General features: G+C 38.7%; 1 protein-coding gene across 1 annotated transcript; it reads left to right on the top strand.

Moving 5' to 3' along the window:
- Nucleotides 1-11985: 11985 nt before the first annotated feature.
- LOC103014044 (protein FAM136A-like) lies at nucleotides 11986-12429 on the top strand. Its single transcript, XM_057558649.1, has one exon. It carries the CDS (start codon nucleotides 11986-11988, stop codon nucleotides 12427-12429), a length of 444 nt encoding a protein of 147 aa, XP_057414632.1.
- The last annotated feature ends 5496 nt before the right edge of the window (nucleotides 12430-17925 follow it).

Genomic DNA, 17925 nt, shown 5'->3' with positions numbered 1-17925 from the left:
TTATGATGAAACCTAGATGGAAAATTTTCATAAGACAGCTTTAACTATGAAAATACTGAACAAGGAAGTGATAGACAATTTTTCTTCATGTCCATTGTTGCTAGATTTAGTACATGTGATTTCTTTTATTTATTTATTTTTTGGAGAAAAATTTAAAACTTCATTAAAAGATATTACAGAGACAAAGATATGAAGAGTTATAAGAAGATTCAGTATCATAAAGGAGGCAATTAGTCCCAAACTGATTAGTATGGTCAAGGAAGTTCAAATCAAAATCACAAGACTTTTATATGAAACTTGACAAGATACTTCAAAAATTTACATAGAAGAACAAACAGTTGAGAATAGCAAAGACTCTCTCAACTCTCTTCCCCTATCTAGCTTGGCGAAACCACAAGCTCAGTTAAATCCAAACCTGCTTTCTCTATTCTTGCACCATCATAACTTAAAGTGGCTGAAGAAAAGCATACAGCTCTGCCGCCCAATCTGAATTTGTATTCCTCCTCACTAATCTCAAATGTACCCTAACTCGATATGTCAGTCATTATGTATGTGTATATGATTTTATTGGAAATCTCTCTGAGAACATATTTAGGGAGTCGTGAGCCCTGTAGGGTCTTAGCTTGTAGATTATGATTCAAGCATGGCATTCCTGCCTGTTGTCTTTATAGGGTCATACTGATTCTCCAAATCTTTACAAACAGTTCATAATCACTTTCCATATTTAGATCAAAACCTCTCCAAAGCAGTAACCCATCTTGTCCTATTCCATTCTCAAGTTTCACCAAGCTTAGTTATCAATTTTACTTTCATCTCTTTTGCCACTTCCAAGCAGAGCTCTGCTGTTATAGCCAGTACAAGTGACCACCACCTAGGAGAAGAGAAGCATTCAAGTGAGCAATGTTATTACAAATAATAACAACTTGGAAGGGAAAATATTATGTCGATTTGGAGCTAGAATGCTCTCAAAAAATTTTTTATTCACAAACAGTTTCCAAATGTAAAGCTTGTGAGAAAGGTGGCATTTGCCAAAGGTAAGCCCTAAAGAAATGACTAGAGAGGTAAATGACAACCAGACCAGTTCAGACACACTTCATTCTGTGGCCTCACAAATGAACTGCATCGGCAGATTTGTCATTCCTGTTAAGTATGCCCCCAGAATATTTTCTAAAACATGTTAAACAATTTGACAATCACTGTTTTGAAGAATCGCCTTCACTCTTAGATAGTGAAGGTAGGGGTTAAAAGCATAGATTCTAGAGCCAAACATCTTAGCTTTAAATCCTGACAGTCCCACTTACTAGGTTTGTGATTTTGAACAATTATTTTCTCTGTGCCTCATTCCTCATCTGTAAAATAGGGATAATAATCGTGGCCACCTCAAAGACTGGTTTCAAGGATTAGTTGAGTAATCATAAAATACTTATAAGAGCACACGGAAGTACACTACGCAGTTTAGTTTTTATTCATAAACATTATGTAGGATATTTTATGCAGTGAAATAAGAATTTCAGACAGTACAAGTCCTGGGAAGTTCTGAGAAGATGCTGCTATATTTAGAAGGAAGGAAGGATGTAAGGAAGGAAAGATGGATGGAAGACTGCTAACATTTGTTCTGCTGGAAAATCTCACCTAAAAAGACAATATCTCTTTCGCTTTTCTCAAATAGCTTCTACTAATACCATGCTGAGCTCATAGATAAGAAAAGTATTGAGAAGAAATAACATCCGTGAAGTTCATTTAGCACCATTATGACATATAAGTACTTTAGAGCCATATTCCTTATGTCTTAAAATTTGGTATTGTTACTTAGGCAATACTTGTCTTTCTTAGTGGTATTCACCCCCACCTTCTTCAAAACAGAGACGGAAGGAAGGATCTGGTATGAGCTACACATTACTCTGTGCTGTTATAATTGGTGATTAGGCAGTGGTCCTTGTTCCTGACTAGGAGACATCCAGGAGGTAACCAGAGGTGATAATATAAGCATCAGCTAGTGTGAGAATAGCACATAGTAGCCAACGTAAATTAACCCAGGGAAACTTTAAATAAAAATAGAATAAGCAGGGGAGTTCCCTGGTGGCCTAGTGGTTAGGATTCTGGGGTTTCACTGCCATGGCCTGGGTTCAATCCCTGGTCAGAAAACTGAGATTCTGCAAGCCGCATGGTGCGGCCAAAAAAAAAAAAAAAATTAGGATAAGCAGTCCTCCAGGTCTCAGGAGAGTATGCTACTCATACTCTGGGTTGTTTCCTGCCAAAACGAAAAAAGATCATCAGCACTGGGTACCTATCTGAACCAAAGGTGGTGGCCTCAGGGCCATGAAAATTAAAAGCTAGTTGACCAAGACTGCTTTGGTAGGCACTTTGGGGGATATTAGGCTGGTCCACACCCCTTTGCTTTAACTTCCCTACACAGGGCTTAATCCCTGGCATCTATGTTTGTATTGTTTCCCTGCTCGCCTGTCCAGAGCTGATCAACCAAGGATGCACACATGACCCTAGTCAGGCCAAACAGCACCTCAATCTCTCTGTCTCTGTCTCTCTGTCTGTCTCTAAGAATTAGCCCTGAGACATAAGAAGCTGGGCTGGTCATCTGAACTGAGGATGAGTATACTCAGGAGCAAGGGGGTAGCTATGTTTGGCCTTATGCAGCCAAAGCAACCAAGTCAATTTGGAAAGAGAGAAAGAGAGAGGACTGAAGCCAACAAGCACAGTAAGTCAGACAAAAATTGACTGCTTGTGTTCTTGATGGATTCCCAACTCCTGGTTCTAATCCTTCCTGAAACCTGGGGTACTATCTGCCTTCCTTGAGATACTCCATTCTTTAAAGAAATTTCTTTTTGTTGTTGTTTACACTGGTATGAAATAAATTTCTGTTACTTGCAAACAAAAGAGCGTTGATGGATGTAGCTACAGACATTATTGTATTATCTATAGTATTAAAATCTTTTTTGATGATCGTTATCTGTAAAAGGCAGTTAGGAGTGAGACTTCTCTGGTTATCCTTTTTATGTAGCTTTGACCTTCAAATTGTGTAATTGTATTACCTATTCAAAAATATTTAATTTAAAATTATTGTTGAAATAAGCTCTGCATATAGTGATAGTATTTTCCACATCAAAATTCAGGACACCTCATTTAATACAGAGTGAAAAAACAGATCAGAATTTTAAAACTCAGGCCCATGCACCTTAGCTAGAAGTTTTTTTTACAGTGGAGGATCATAGGGTATGCAATAAGATATATATTTCCTATGTTTAAGCAGGAATGACTGACAGTATGGCTTGGTATCCAGAGAGTAACTCAACCCCCTCAGTGGACCTCTTTGGGATGCTATGAGATCTCCTGACCTAGGAAAAAGGCACAAATGCAAAACATACTATCTTAAATGGTTCATGCACCCTTTGAAGCCCATCCATGGCTGCCAATATATGACAACTTACAGGAGGTAAATTTACATACCTGAAATGACTAAATAATCATACGGTGGTATTAAACATCTTAGTAGAATTTGGGGACATAGAAGATATAGAAATAGAGCACACTATAGAAAAGAGCAACGCCTACGTGGGAAACATAAGGACACAGGACTAGTTGGAGCAAGAGTTTGCATTAGCAAATTGAATAGGGACAGCACATAACACAGAGTCTGCGATTTGGGTACTCAATTAATAGCAATTATTATTGTTGTTAGGAAATAATAATAATAATTATTATTATTAGGAAAGCAAGATAAGGTCACATAGGTAAGGGGAGACCATATTCTAGAGGACCTGGAATGTCAGAGCAGCTAAGGCTTTACAAGTCATTGTATGTTTGCGCTGGAAAAGAACTTGATTCAACAAAACTATGTGGAACATGAAAAGAATAACTTGGAGAAAGTGAAGGGAAAATGGGTAGTAAGAGTATTTCATTGGTTTTTTTGTAGTACTAAAGAAGAAAAGAACTTAAACAAGGGTGGTAGAGTGGAAATAAATAATATATTTGAGGGACTTAAAAAAAATGGAGAGACCTCAGGGACTGATTAGCAATATACAGGGGATAAAGGAGAGGGGAAAGTCAGGGAAGATATTTTTTTGATTTATTGTATTTTTATTATTTACTTATTATTAAATATTACTAAATTGATTTTCTATTTTATGGAATCTACAAGTGTTGCACTATGGGAATGTGTGTTCTGGGTAAAGGGTACAAACATTCTTGATGAAGCCGCCCACAGCTCACACCAAAACGAAGCTGTGATATGACGTGGGAGGGAATCAGGGGTTTCTCTTCAGCCATGAACAGCTTTTAACTGAATGTGTAGGTGGTGATAATGTTAAATGCACCACTCAAAATCACAGATTCTTTTTTACTCCTAAGGGATTACTACGGTATACATGCCAGCTACCAGCCACTTTCAGCTGGCATGCATTTCACAGCTTTGCTGTGTGGAGGAAATTTTAGCTGAAGTTCTCCTAGTAGAATCCACAATGTTCTCTTATTGGGTTAAGCACGATTCATGGTAGTTGGAGGTTTTCTTTCTCTCTGGATGATCACATTGGACGCAGCTGCAGGAGCTCAGCCAGGAGAACAGGGAAAATAAAGTGGTGCTTCTTGGTTGCTAAGAAAAATGGGGAAAAAAATCCCACAGAAAGGACAGAAAGCTTTAGAAATCATCTCTAAGTCAAAATGTATTTCAATCATAAGGTAGCTCAGTTAGTTGTCCTTGGCACACTGCAGAGTCAAAAATGCAATGCTGGTCTTAAGTTTTGGCTTTCAGAAGGTAGTGCCATACATAATGGACGTGGGACAGAGTCAGAAAACAAGGCTTCTGGGCTTCCCTGGTGGTGCAGTGGTTAAGAATCCACCTGCCAATGCAGGGGACAAGGGTTCGAGCCCTGGTCTGGGAAGATCCCACATGCCACGGAGCAACTAAGCCTGTGTGCCACAACTACTGAGCCTGCGCTCTAGAGCTTGTGAGACACAACTACTGAGCCTGCGTGTCACAACTACTGAAACCCGTGCACCTAGAGCCCATGCTCTGCAACAAAAGAAGCCATCACAATGAGAACCCTGCGCACCGCAATGAAGAGTAGCACCCGCTCGCCACAACTAGAGAAAGCCCGTGCACAGCAACAAAGACCCAATGCAGCCAAAAGAAAAAAGAAAAAAAGAAAACAAGGCTTCTGATACCAGATTTCTCTCTAACTACGGAGAGGACCTTGAGCAAGTCAATTAATCTCTTGTTATTCAGCCTGCAGCAAGGTATCATTTCAGGAATAAATGAAATTTTGTTTTCAAAGCTCTTTGTAAATGTAAAGCACGAGGGAAAAATAAGGTATTTTTGGCGTTTTTTACTTTTGTTTTACCTGTGTTGATCCTGACTCCCTGAGAATAAGATCTATGATTTAGACTTAATCAGTTTTTTTTTTAAAATAACTTCATACATATAGTAAAAATTTAATTATTACTTTTCAATTAAAGATGCCAGAAAGGAGAAAACTCTCCTGGAATGTGGTTGGCTAATCAGTAGGAGATACAGCCAGCAAATGGTGTTACCGAACCAAATTTGGGTCCACCAGCCCAAAGCACAATAAAGCCAATCTACTGACATCAGATTATGGTGAAGGAAAGTACAGTGTTTATTGCAAGGCCAAGCAAGGCACATGGGTAGGTACTGCTCAAAACTGCCGAATGGCTCTCAGGGAAGGATTTTTAAAGGCAAGGTGAGGAAGAGGGTTGAGGGCTGCCTGATCAGCTTGTGGACATTCTTCTGATTGGTTGATGGTGAGGTAACAGGGTGATGTTACAGAGGTCAGTGTTATCAATCCTCAGGCTCCAGCATCTGGGTGCTACATGCTCATGGTCATCATGCAATTAGCTTCTTCTATCTGGTGGGAGTTTTAGTATCTGCAAAACAACTCAAGGATATGGCTCAGAATGTTATCTATAGCCCCTGAGGAGGAACTAAAGGTCCTTGACTTTGTTTTATGGCTAAACTATTATTATTTTATCTTGCTTGACTGTTTTCCTTTGTTTCTGCAGGTGTTTTGGGGGGTTTTTTGTTTGTTTTTTTTCACTCCTCTGATTAAATTTGCTCTTTGGAATTCAGGGAAGGCCTAGGAGGCTAAAGCCTTTTTACAAACTAGGGGACACAGGGGGTCTGTCCCTGGGAAGGCCCCTCAGGGTCTTGCTCTGTTTCAGTGAGTGTCTGGCTATCTTACTATTGCAGGAGTAGGAAGAAGAGAGAAGGTGGGGAGTAAGGAGAAGAAAAATATCTACTTGAATTTCTAACAATCTCATGAAAAACACATGAAATTTAGTTTTTCATATTTGGTTATTTTTCTTTTACTACAAAACGCCAGTTCAATGTCCTGGACTCCAAAAGAAATAGGTACAGGGCAATAAAATTAATAATAGTATCCTGCTCATTATTATTTTACCATTTTAATGTTTTCTACCTTTGGGGATTTGGGGTTTTTTTTTTTTTGAAGTTTTATAGTTTTTCTTATCTTTTTAATTACAATTATAGCACATGGTTATGTTTCAGTAGTACTTATTTTTCAAGTACCATGATCTCTTAAGCGATGTCTGCTGAATTTTCAGTGTCAGTGGAAGTCATGGATAATTTCTGCATTTCTTTCCCATACTCATTTATTCCTTCATTTAACAAATATATCTGAAGGGCCTACTCCATGCTGGGCCCTACGTTACACAGTGGTTATGGAGTGGGAAGCAAAATAGGCATAGTCCCTGCCCTCATACAGTTTACAGTCTAGTGGTGGACTTCTTGTTGGCCCCCAGTATCCATTATCCCCTTCTTCTTGAGAAATAGACCCCCAATTTGTTATGCTGAAGAATTTTAAGTAAATAGCACTCATCATTCTTCCCCTAAATTTTAATATGCATCCTTTAAATTGAGAACATTTTCCTACATAGCCAAAATAACATAATCACAGCTGATTATTAATAATTCCTTAACAGTATATCATATCTTAATACCCAGCCATATTGACATTTCTCCAGTTGTCTACGCAATGCCATTTATAGCTGGTTAGTCCAAACCAGGATCCAATTGAGGACCACACATCACATCTAGTTGTTATGTTCCCTCAGTCTTCTTAAAATAAATTAGTCCCTATATTCATGATACTGAAATATTAAAGAGACAGAGACAGTGACAATTGTTCCAATTCCTCAATCTGTCTGCTTCCTCAGGGTATCATTTAGTTCATTTCTCTTTTCCTTGTAATTCCTATAAAACTGGAAGTTATAACAAAAGGTCCAATTAGACTCAAACATTTTTGGCAAGATTACATCACAGGTGGTACTGTGTACTTCAGTCACATCAAGAGGCACAGCATATTTGACTACGGTACTGCGTTAAACTTATGACGGCCTGACTCCTCCACTATAAAGCTACTTTTTTCTCCTCATGGACAAAAAGAAATCTGTGTAGAGTTTTGGGGGGCACTTTATGGAGGTCCTTTTCTCATCAGCCATTTACCTAAAATAGTTTTAACACCAATTGCTAATCTTTGCTTGAACCAACATTAAAGAACTCATGACTTTTAACTGTGTTTATGACCTCCCCCACCTTGGAAAAAGACCACATTTACCTTCCTGATTCCTGATGGAGGAAATAAAAGCATGATGGCTGGAGCTTGAGCAACCACTTTGAACTGTGAGGTGGAAGCCACATGATGAATTCGGTGGAGCAGCTAGAGAGAAGGAACCTAGATCTCTTAGGATCATAGAGCTATCATACTAACCTTGATCTACCTATCTCTAAACTTTGTTTATATGAGAGAAAAATGAACCACTATTTTTTCCAGCCACTGTATTTTGGTTGGCAGTTGAACCAAATCTTAACTGATGCAACAAAGAAGATAATAAATAAGAAAATACATATATATTTACAATTTTGGGTAAGTGCTACTTAAAAACTAGAGTAGGAGAATAGAAGATAGTGGGCTACTTAGATAAGGCGATGAGGAAAGGCCACTCCAAGGAGGTTAGAGTTAAGCTGAGAATGGAATGCTGAGAAGGAGCAAACCATGTGTGATGGTAGGGAGTCTCATAAGGAGAGGAAACTGCATGTGAAAAGGGATGAGGGGGGAAAGGGCTTGCACGACATGCTCAAGGAATTAAAAGGAGGCCATGTAGCTAGAGCTTAACGGCACCAGATGGGGTGGGACAGGTTGGTAGATGCCACATTATTCTGGATTAGTAGGCCATGGTAATGAGTTGAATTTCTTTTTCAGATGTTATGGTAAGAGTTGTAAGCAGGAGAATAAAATTGATTTATGTTGTTAGAAATTATTCTGACTGCTCTGTGGGGAACAGACAGAGGGTGTCAAAAGTGAAAACACCTGGAAATTCCCTGGTGGTCCAGTGGTTAAGACTCGGCACTTTCACTGCCTGGGCCCAGGTTCGATCCCTGGTCAGGGAACTAAGATCCTGGAAGCCTTGTGGCGCAGCCAAAAAAAAAAAAAAAGTGGGCTTCCCTGGTGGCGCAGTGGTTGAGAATCCGCCTGCCAATGCAGGGAACACGGGTTCGAGCCCTGGTCTGGGAAGATCCCACATGCCGCGGAGCGACTAGGCCCGTGAGCCACAATTACTGAGCCTGCGCGTCTGGAGCCTGTGCTCCGCAACAAGAGAGGCCGGGACAGTGAGAGGCCCGCGCACCGCGATGAAGAGTGGCCCCCGCTCGCCGCAACTAGAGAAAGCCCTCGCACAGAAACGAAGACCCAACACAGCCAAAAATAAATAAATTAATTAATTAAAAAAAAAAAAAAAAAAAGTGAAACCACCATCACCAGAAAAGAGCCTATTTTGGAGGTCTGGGCAAGAAAAGCTAGTGGCTTGGGCTACTGTTGCACTGAGGAGGGGAAGGAGAGGACAAATAAGAGATGGTTATGAGGGGGAAATGACAGAACTCCCTGATGGATGGAATGTAAAAAGAGGACAGAATCCGAAATAAAGCTTGGGATTCTGGCTTAAGCAACGGGTAAGTGGGTGAGCCTTTTTCTGAAGTGAGGAAGACTGGAAGAGGAACAGGTGGGAAGTGGGGAGAGGAGAGAAGTACATTAGAAACGAGTGGGAAGTCAGGATTCCATTTTAGAACTTTTGAGCTCCAGATGTTGAAGCAGAGGTGTCAAGTAGGCAATTTAATATAAACACCTAGAGCATGAGAGCAATGTATGGTTTCCAGTGTTTTTAAAAATTCCCCATCCATAAATTACCACAGGTGATACTTTATTTTAAAAATATACTTTGGTCACTCAGTATTTAATCAAAAGAAAGAAACCATACTAATAAACCTATTTCCAGTAATATTAACTTATTAATAATTGTAGTTTCAAGCAGTGAATAACCAGAACCACGTTTATGTTTAGAAACAGGTGATAATGTCAGATTGTTCTAAATGTTAAGTTTGTTTGTTAGTTTGTTGTCAGTTGTAAGTTAAGTTTGTTAAGTTTATTCTAAATGTTGTAGTTTGTTTAAAGATTAATCCAAAAAAATAATTTGCTAAAAATTACTATTGAGTGTAATTTTGGTAAAAAAGGTTAACACAAAAGTTCCTAAATCATCAAAGAATAAATTGGAATATTTTATTTGGTATATTCTATCATTTGGTAAAATATACCAAATAAAATGAATGGATATGTCCACTAAAAGACGTGTAAAGAATGCTCATGAAAGCTTTATTCATAACATCTAAAACTTTAAAAATAAAAAACCAAATGTCTATCAACAGTAGAATGGATAAATTCATGCAATGGAAGACTATAGAGCAATAAAAAGGAACAAACTACTACTACACACAATAATGTGGATTGATCTCAGAGAACTGATGTTGAGCAAAAGAAATCAGGCACTCACACACCAAAAACATACAGTATGATTCTATTTATATGAAGTTTAAGAACAGACAAAATCGAACTATGTTGATAAAAATCAGAATAATGGTGGCTGGGTTGGGGTGGTATTGGCTGGGAACTGCTGGGGAGCAAAATTTGCCACCCCAAAAGGTCTCTCTGGTATGTGGATTATTTTGAGCTGAAAACAATCAAGGCCCAAAAGACTCAGGAAGGAAACTTTGACCTTCCCCCTAACTGCCTAAAGAATGTAGATGGAGGAGCTGTTCCAGGATGGGAGTGATCAGCATAGAAAACTATAATATGAACTAGGTGTATAGACAGGGAAGAACCTAGCAAAGTCTGTTTGTTAAAATTCCTCTCTGTGTCCCATTGTCTCTGTATGGCCCAGCAAACATTTATTTACCAAACTTTTGCTTTTCTATCTCCCTTTAAATTGCATTCCACCCCCCTGAAGTCCCAAACCACTACTCCCTGTTGTTATTATTAACAACATTAACAACATTCTCTTTTGTCTTTAGCTGAAGATGGTATTTAAGATGAGGGCTTCAGCCATTTTGAAGAGTTACTCAGTTTTTCTGGGTCTCTCCCATGTTAACATGTTATTAAACTTCTGTGTGATTTTCTCCTGTTAATATGTCTCATGTCAATTTAATTCTTAGACCAGCCAGAAGAACCTAGAAGGATAGAGGAAAATTTCTTCCTTCCCAAAAAAACAACTTGGTGGAGTCTTCTAGAATGCTGGGAATATTCTATACTTCGATCTAGGTGGCAGTTACACAGGTATACATACACATGTAGAAATTAATGTACATGCACATGTATATACACATGCAGAAAATAAACTTTAAGATTAGTGCATTTTACCATATGGATATTATTATTGTCAATATTTTTTAAATTCAGTAGTCAATTATTGTACATCCTCCAATAGATTAACAGAACTTTAAAAAAGGAATAGAACTACATATACGAATCAAATGAAATGATATCCAAACATATTAAGCAAGAAAAGCAATTTGCAGAGTAGTTTGTTTAGTATGATTCCATTTGTGTGTATGTTTTAGCAGATATATGTATGATTGTGTATCCATGGACAATTTGTAAAAGGATATACAGGAAATTGTTGGCAGTAGTTATCTCAGAATGCTGGGGTATGGGACTAGGAGTTGGGGTTTCTACATAGGCTGTTTTTTATTCAGTCTATACTTTTTCATACTTTTTATATAATTTTAAACCTAATTTAAAAGATTTCATTAATCTTCTGTGTTTTCAAAATTGCATTAAGTTGAGCCACATGAAGTTGTCATTTTTATGTCAAAAAATGAGAGAATATTGACAGTTTCTCATAGTTAAATCTAATACAATGGACAGATATAAAGAGGTTATAAAAAACATTCATTTAGATATTACTAATTCAGAATTTGAAATAATCTGCATGTCAACATAAAGAGCATAACTCAAACCCAGTATGATTTGAAAATATATTTGAGTTTAATATTGGTCACCTGAAGGTAATTTAATAACCCCTTTTTCAAACTGATGATAATTTGAATTGTTCACATGCTAATAATTTCTAACAGTTTCTGAACCTATATGGTAGTATTTCAAAAATATGATGAAATTTAAAATTGGAAAATCTGAGGTCAGATCTCATTCTTTTACTGGCTCTCTGACCTAAGATAAGCTGCCTGATTGCTCTGGACCTCTTTTCTTTTCTTTTCTTTTTAATAACATGGAGAAAACAATACCTGACCTATAAGATTACTCAAAAGATTAATTCGTTGATGCATATAAAAGCACTTTGGAAAGTACAAAATACTATCCATATGTAATCATTATTGTTTTAAATGAGGAAAGGAAGTAGCCCATATTTGCTTTGAAGAGATCGTTTGCAGTGCCCATACTGCAATTTATGGTATTCTAGATCAGTGGTTCCCAAATCATTGTTCTCAGGACCCCTTTACACTCTTTGTGATGTGGATTTTAGCTATTAACATTTACTGTAATATAAATTAAAACAGAAAGTTTTTACATACCTATTTTAAAATAATATTAATAGGGGCTCGTGCGCGGGAGTCCATGTGGGCGCCGGCGCGGCAGGGAGCAGCGTGGGGTTGCCATGGCGGAGCTGCAGCAGCTCCGGGCGCGGGAGGCGGTGGACTCTATGATGAATAGTCTGGAGAGAGAGAACATCTGGAAGATGCAGGGCCTCATGTACCGGTGCAGCGCCGGCTGTTGTGAGGATAGCCAGGCCTCCATGCAGCAAGTGCACCGGTGTATTGCGTGCTGCCATGCACCTCTGGCTCAAGCCCAGGCCCTGGTGACCAGCGAGCTGGAGAAGTTCCAGGACAGCCTGGCCCGGTACACTATGCATTGCAACGACAAAGCCAAAGATTCAATAGATGCGGGGAGTAAAGAGCTTCAGGTGAAGCGGCAGCTGGAGAGTTGCGTGACCACGTGTGTGGATGACCACATGAACCTCATCCCAACCATGGCCAAGAAGATGAAGGAGTCTCTCTCATCCATTGGGAAACAGATGTCTGCTATTGGCCATTGGGGCTGAAGGCAGGAATCTGTTTAAAAAGAGGAATGGGGATTTGGGTTTTCTAAGGAAAGTTTATGAATGAGGAAATTAAGGATGGCAGCAAGTTTAAGGCCTATGTCACTTGCCTCTGGACACTGGTTCCTTTGTGTTTGAATCCTAGAAAGTGAAAAAAACTGGTGCTAAAATTTGGGTCATAGATAGCACAGGAGAGTTTTTATGAGCCTGAATTTCATGTGGCAAGTGCTTATCCTGGCAACAGGGAGTCTCCCTTGTACCAAACCAGAGCTCTCCAAGGTACCACATTCTCTTAGTACACAGATACCAACAGGCTGGCAGGTTCATCTGACTTGCTTATGATCTGGTGGAGTGTGAGGAGAGGTGTTTCTGTTTGTTGCCAACCTCCTGTTAACCAGAAGGATCACTACAACATTTCCCACAAAGTGGAAATAAAACAAAATCCATGAGGTCACTAATTTAGAAGGGGAAAGGGGGCTTCTGGGGATTTGTTTTGCTTGGTTTCGTTTTATATACAAGGGCATGAAGTTACTTTAAGATGTAGAGTTGGGAGAGGCAGTTTGGATAAAAACTTTGAAAGGGTCCTTGCAGATATTCATTTCTGGCCATCAAAATGTGGATGCGCATTCCTTAAAATTCTCACACATGACATATTTCAGCCTGGAGACCCTGCAAAAATATAAGAAGCGCTATCACAATGGTAAGGGAAGCAAACCTTCTCTCTAACTGGCAGCCATGATGAGCCCTGAGGCTGTCTGCAGCAGAGTCAGTCAAGTGACAAGACAATCTTGCAGTGACACCCTTGAAGGGAAAGGGGATTTTGATTGTGCTATATGCTAGTATTCAGGAATGAACAGCGAAAGAGGAATTGTTAGCTGCTTAATTAAGAGAGGTATGAAGCACTGGCTTTGGAAAAATCTGGTTTTCATAAAACAAAATAGAATGAAAGCCTAAACCCAGTATTGCTTACTTTGCCCCCTGTAATAACAGAGCTCTGTTGAAACAATCCCTTGGCAACACAAAGGTCAAAGGAGAAAAAGTAAGCAACTCAGGGGCAAGCTGTGACTCCTTTAGAGCAAAAAACGGGACAGCCCCCCGTTACCAAATACCACTTTTGCGACATGTTGTTCTTGCCCCAGTTTTGGCACCTTATCGTTTTATTAAGGACCTTGTTGTGTTTTTACCAACTTATGACTTGATAATATAGCCTGTCTGTTTGCTGTTTCAAGACTGTGATATATTTTCCTAGTGGTTTGGCTTTAAAAATAAATAAGACAATTTTTCTTCCAAAAAAAAATAATAATATGAATATATCCATTCATTACATGTTAACATAACTAAGTTTTGTGAGAAAGAGCTATTTTTCCCTAAAACAAAGAATAATTAGTGAGAAGAGAGATACTATTTTACATTTTGCAAAGGTCTTTAAAGTCTAGCTTAATACAGGACAGTTGGATTCTCACATCTACTTCTGCATTCCATCTGTTGCAACATGTTGTTTTGGTTGAAGTATATGAAGAAAATTTGGCCTTACATAGATATGTATTTGGAAAAGGAAGGAGTATATTAATAGCCTTTTCAGATAATTGTTAATATGACTATTTAATACGACACCAAAACCCAGTAAGTTGTGGTATTTTAAAGGTTATTTGCAGTCTGAATCTGAAACCAACAAACTTCGTTCATTGCTTTTTTGTGAACAAAAAGTTCACATCAATGAACTTCTCCTACTCTGCTACATTAAAATCCATTGGTCTGTCTTGTACTTTGAATGAATCTTCCACCCATCCATGATTCGGTAACATTATTCATTGGTTATATCAAAAATATCAGTACAAAGATTTATTCAGGTCTTCCCAATGTTGACACGTTTCCTTATACAATACTATACAATCTAATTAATATCGCCACTCATCTTATTAGAAAAGTCTTTTAGTATTCAGAAACTGTCAAACTCACAGTGGTGGATACAAGTTTTCCAAAATTCTGATTTTTGCTTAAAAACTCAAATTTTAACTTTAGAAAATATTGCAGTTTTTTTTTTCAATTGAAATAATAGGTTCATTTCATTTATTTTTTTGAAACGTTCTGCCAAACACCCAAGTTTGAATAACCATAGTTTGTATTTCAGTAGTTCTTCCAAGTAAACATGGCGCTCCATGGAAAAACTGGCTAGTTCAGCTTGCAACTCAAACAACTGTGCAGTGCTTTTTCTCAGGACGACGACTGCACTTCTGTACTTCAACATGTAGCCACAGTGTTTTATGTGTACTTCCCATTTTGTCAACCAGAATATTAAAAATATGGGTATTCAAGGGTCAAGATTTGACAGAAATTAATAATTTCTACTGTTTCAATAGGATCTTAAGTAAAATTTCAAGTGAAACTGAATTTTCTTTTTACTGAGAGTGCATGGAGGTGAGGAAGACATTGGAAACTAGTACACTTGAAAGCCACTGCTTGAGTTGTGCCAAGGCACCGGGGGTTCTCATTACCATTCCTTTGCAAAATGAGTGAGGAGAGTGGTACAGAAAAAAGAAAAGCAAATCATTTCTTATTATCATTATGAGAAAAATTTGGACCTTTCAGATTCTCTGAAAGCATCTCACGAGGCCCCAGGGGTATGGGGGCCACACTTTGAGAACTGCTGAGCTAGATGAAAATTCAGCTGAGGAAACTGATACATTTTACCTAGTTCAGAGCCAACCCTAATGAGACTGATTAAAATAGTCATTGCTAGCCCAATCACGTTCAAGAAGTCACTTCTTTAAGACATGTAGTTCTAATCTTTATTACTGAGATGTGGATAATGCTTCTCATCCATGTCAGCATTCTTTTGGAAAATAAAATACCAAAATAATTTGGCCCTCTCTACCTCCTTCCTTCCCCCCAAATCGGAAACTCTCTTTAATACTCTAATTGCTCCTCTTATTTAGTACATTCAATTCTGCCACTGTCTAAGAACAAGCTGAATGTCCAGAGACTACCTATGCATAGTTCACTAATATTAAGCAAATAGGGTTACAATGTGTAGGGCAGTGTGGAATATAATTGTTTGTCCTCTTCCCAAGAGAAGCATAGTTTAGTCTGCTTTTGGGAAAATTAGCCTGTGGGTTTTCTTTAAGGCACTCTGGGCAGGCTTTCAAAAATAATAGCAGAAGCTCTGAGATAGGCAGTTCCCAAGAGAGGCCCAGTCAGCATTCCTGGTGGTGCCTCCAAGGGCCTGCGACTTCATCCATCACTCAGTCTCTTCCAGACTATGTGCTCAGTCAGAGAGCAAGTGAGAGGGGCCAGAGTGGAGAGGTACCACATCAGTTTGACATCAACGAGGAAAAGGCTGGGGGAAACACGGAAATATGAATTAAGCCGGGGAGGTGGGGAAGATGACAACTGGGGAGCAAGGACTGAGCAAGGAGGTGAAGAATTAAGAGGAAGAACCATATGGGACGGAAAGGGAACACATTATTGAACTCTCTTTTTAAAAGTTTTGCCCATCATTAGTTTATGTAATTCTGATGGCAGAGACTGAACATGTGACTAATTGAGAGCATGCCAACCACCATTAACCAAGGCAGAGAGACATCTAGAGCAGGGTTCCTCAAGTCTCAGCACTGGTGACATTATGAACAGGATAATTCTTTGTTGTGGGGTCTGTCCTGTGCTTTGTAGGATATTTAGCAGGAGGCCTAGCTGCTACCCATGAGATGCCAGTAATACTCCCTCCCAGTTAAGACAATCAAAAATGTCTCCAGGCATTGCCAGATATCCTTGGGGAGAGGGTTAAGGGGAGGGGGCAAAATTGCCCCTGGTTAAAAACCACGGGTCTAGATGTATCATTACCTCAGCATAGAAAATCTTTCATTTCTTTGTCTCCATCAAAGACAAACAGCTGCTCTGAATTTTTTTTTTTTAATGGAACTGCAAAACTATAAGCCCAAGCTGAGTCCCTGGGAATAGTTTCACATTCTACCTCACTTCTATAGTAATAATTTACTGGCTAGAGTGGCTCCTGCTTGTGATCTATAAGAGAAAATGTCCAGCTCAGAGTCAGTCACCCTGCGTCTTATTACTGCTCTACAAATAAATCCTTGTGTCTCGGTTTCATCATTTCTCAAATGGGTGCAATAGTATGTCACCTCCCTTCTGTACAGGTGATTTTAAGGATACAATGAAAGGAGATGTAAAAGTGCTTTTAAAAATTAAGCGAAAATATACTCAGATGTAATTAGTCATGTTCTTTGCAAAAAGGGAAACCCATTAACAAGCAGCCTCAAAGTGTTTGATGCCCTTTTCTACTTTTAACTGCATATGATTTGCCTTGCCAGTGTAGGAGTGGGACAATTTGCCACTAAAAATATCAGTTGTTTGCTACTGCTAGTGCACAGAACAAATGTGATCTGATTCTATGAAAAATACTGCAGGCACTCACTGACTTCAAACACAATTTCTAGATCATCTCTTCTTAGAAAACAGTAACAAAAACCCTTCATCAGAATCCCAGCACTGCTGCCATGTTGTGATCGTAATGAAAAAAATCCAAACAAAACCCCAGAATCTTTTGAGAGATTCTGTGGATTTATTAGTGAAGGAAGGGAAGAATCATAACAGTTTAGGAGAGATGAGTCTACATAACTTTGTGACATAGAGGTGTTATAGTGACTGAGTTAGCTTGAGGATTTTAGAATCCAAAAGGAGAGAGAAGAACAGAAAGGAAAGTTGAAAGATTTCTAAGATAAACTTCATTTATCTGAGAATTTTCCAGAATACAAGAAAGTAGAAATGTTCACCATACTCCTCCCCCTGCTTCCTGCACTAAATGGCCCCCATCCTATCCCGTATCATTAAAATAGTCTCCCTTTGTATGGGTGTGCACAATTTATGTAAACAATTACTTATTGATGGAAATGTGAGTCATTTCTAGTTTTTCTTTCTTTCTCTTTTTAATTATAAATAAAACTGACTAAATACCATCAAAGAAAATTGTCATGTGTATCTATATTTCCTTGGGATGCATTCTTGATCACGAAGTTTCTGCATCACGGGGCACACACATTTTTAAAGCTTTCATTTTTGATAATAAGTTTTTTGAGGAAGTCCCTTTCTTTAATTATCATGGCGCCTTCTTGGTGTTCTAGATATAGCTCCACCACTTAGCACTTGAGTACATGCCTAATGAGACTTGATATACATTCTAATTTTGAAACTGTCCAAAGGAATGTTTACATGATCTTCAAATTTGGAAATCTCTAAATATAAAGATCATAATTATAGCCATTCTTCATCTTCTTTTTCAGGGTTATCATTTGTGCTTTATACTTCCTCAAATGTGTCATGTTTCTTTCAGATAATCAAAAGATAAATTGTTAGTGTTCTTGGGACTTCCCTGGTGGCACAGTGGTTAAGAATCCGCCTGCCAATGCAAGGGACATGGGTTCGAGCCGTGGTTCCGGAAGATCCCACATCCCGCAGAGCAACTAAGTCCGTGCACCACAACTACTG

Source organism: Balaenoptera acutorostrata, chromosome 12 (assembly GCF_949987535.1).
Source record: "Balaenoptera acutorostrata chromosome 12, mBalAcu1.1, whole genome shotgun sequence".
Taxonomy (NCBI): Eukaryota; Metazoa; Chordata; class Mammalia; order Artiodactyla; family Balaenopteridae; genus Balaenoptera; species Balaenoptera acutorostrata.
The sequence above is the reverse complement of the archived record's forward strand: the minus strand, read 5'-3'. Positions and strand labels throughout refer to the sequence as shown.

Bases quoted from the DNA above. Each gene is read 5' to 3' on its own strand.
- LOC103014044 (XM_057558649.1), top strand. From the start codon at position 11,986: ATGGCGGAGCTGCAGCAGCTCCGGGCGCGGGAGGCGGTGGACTCTATG.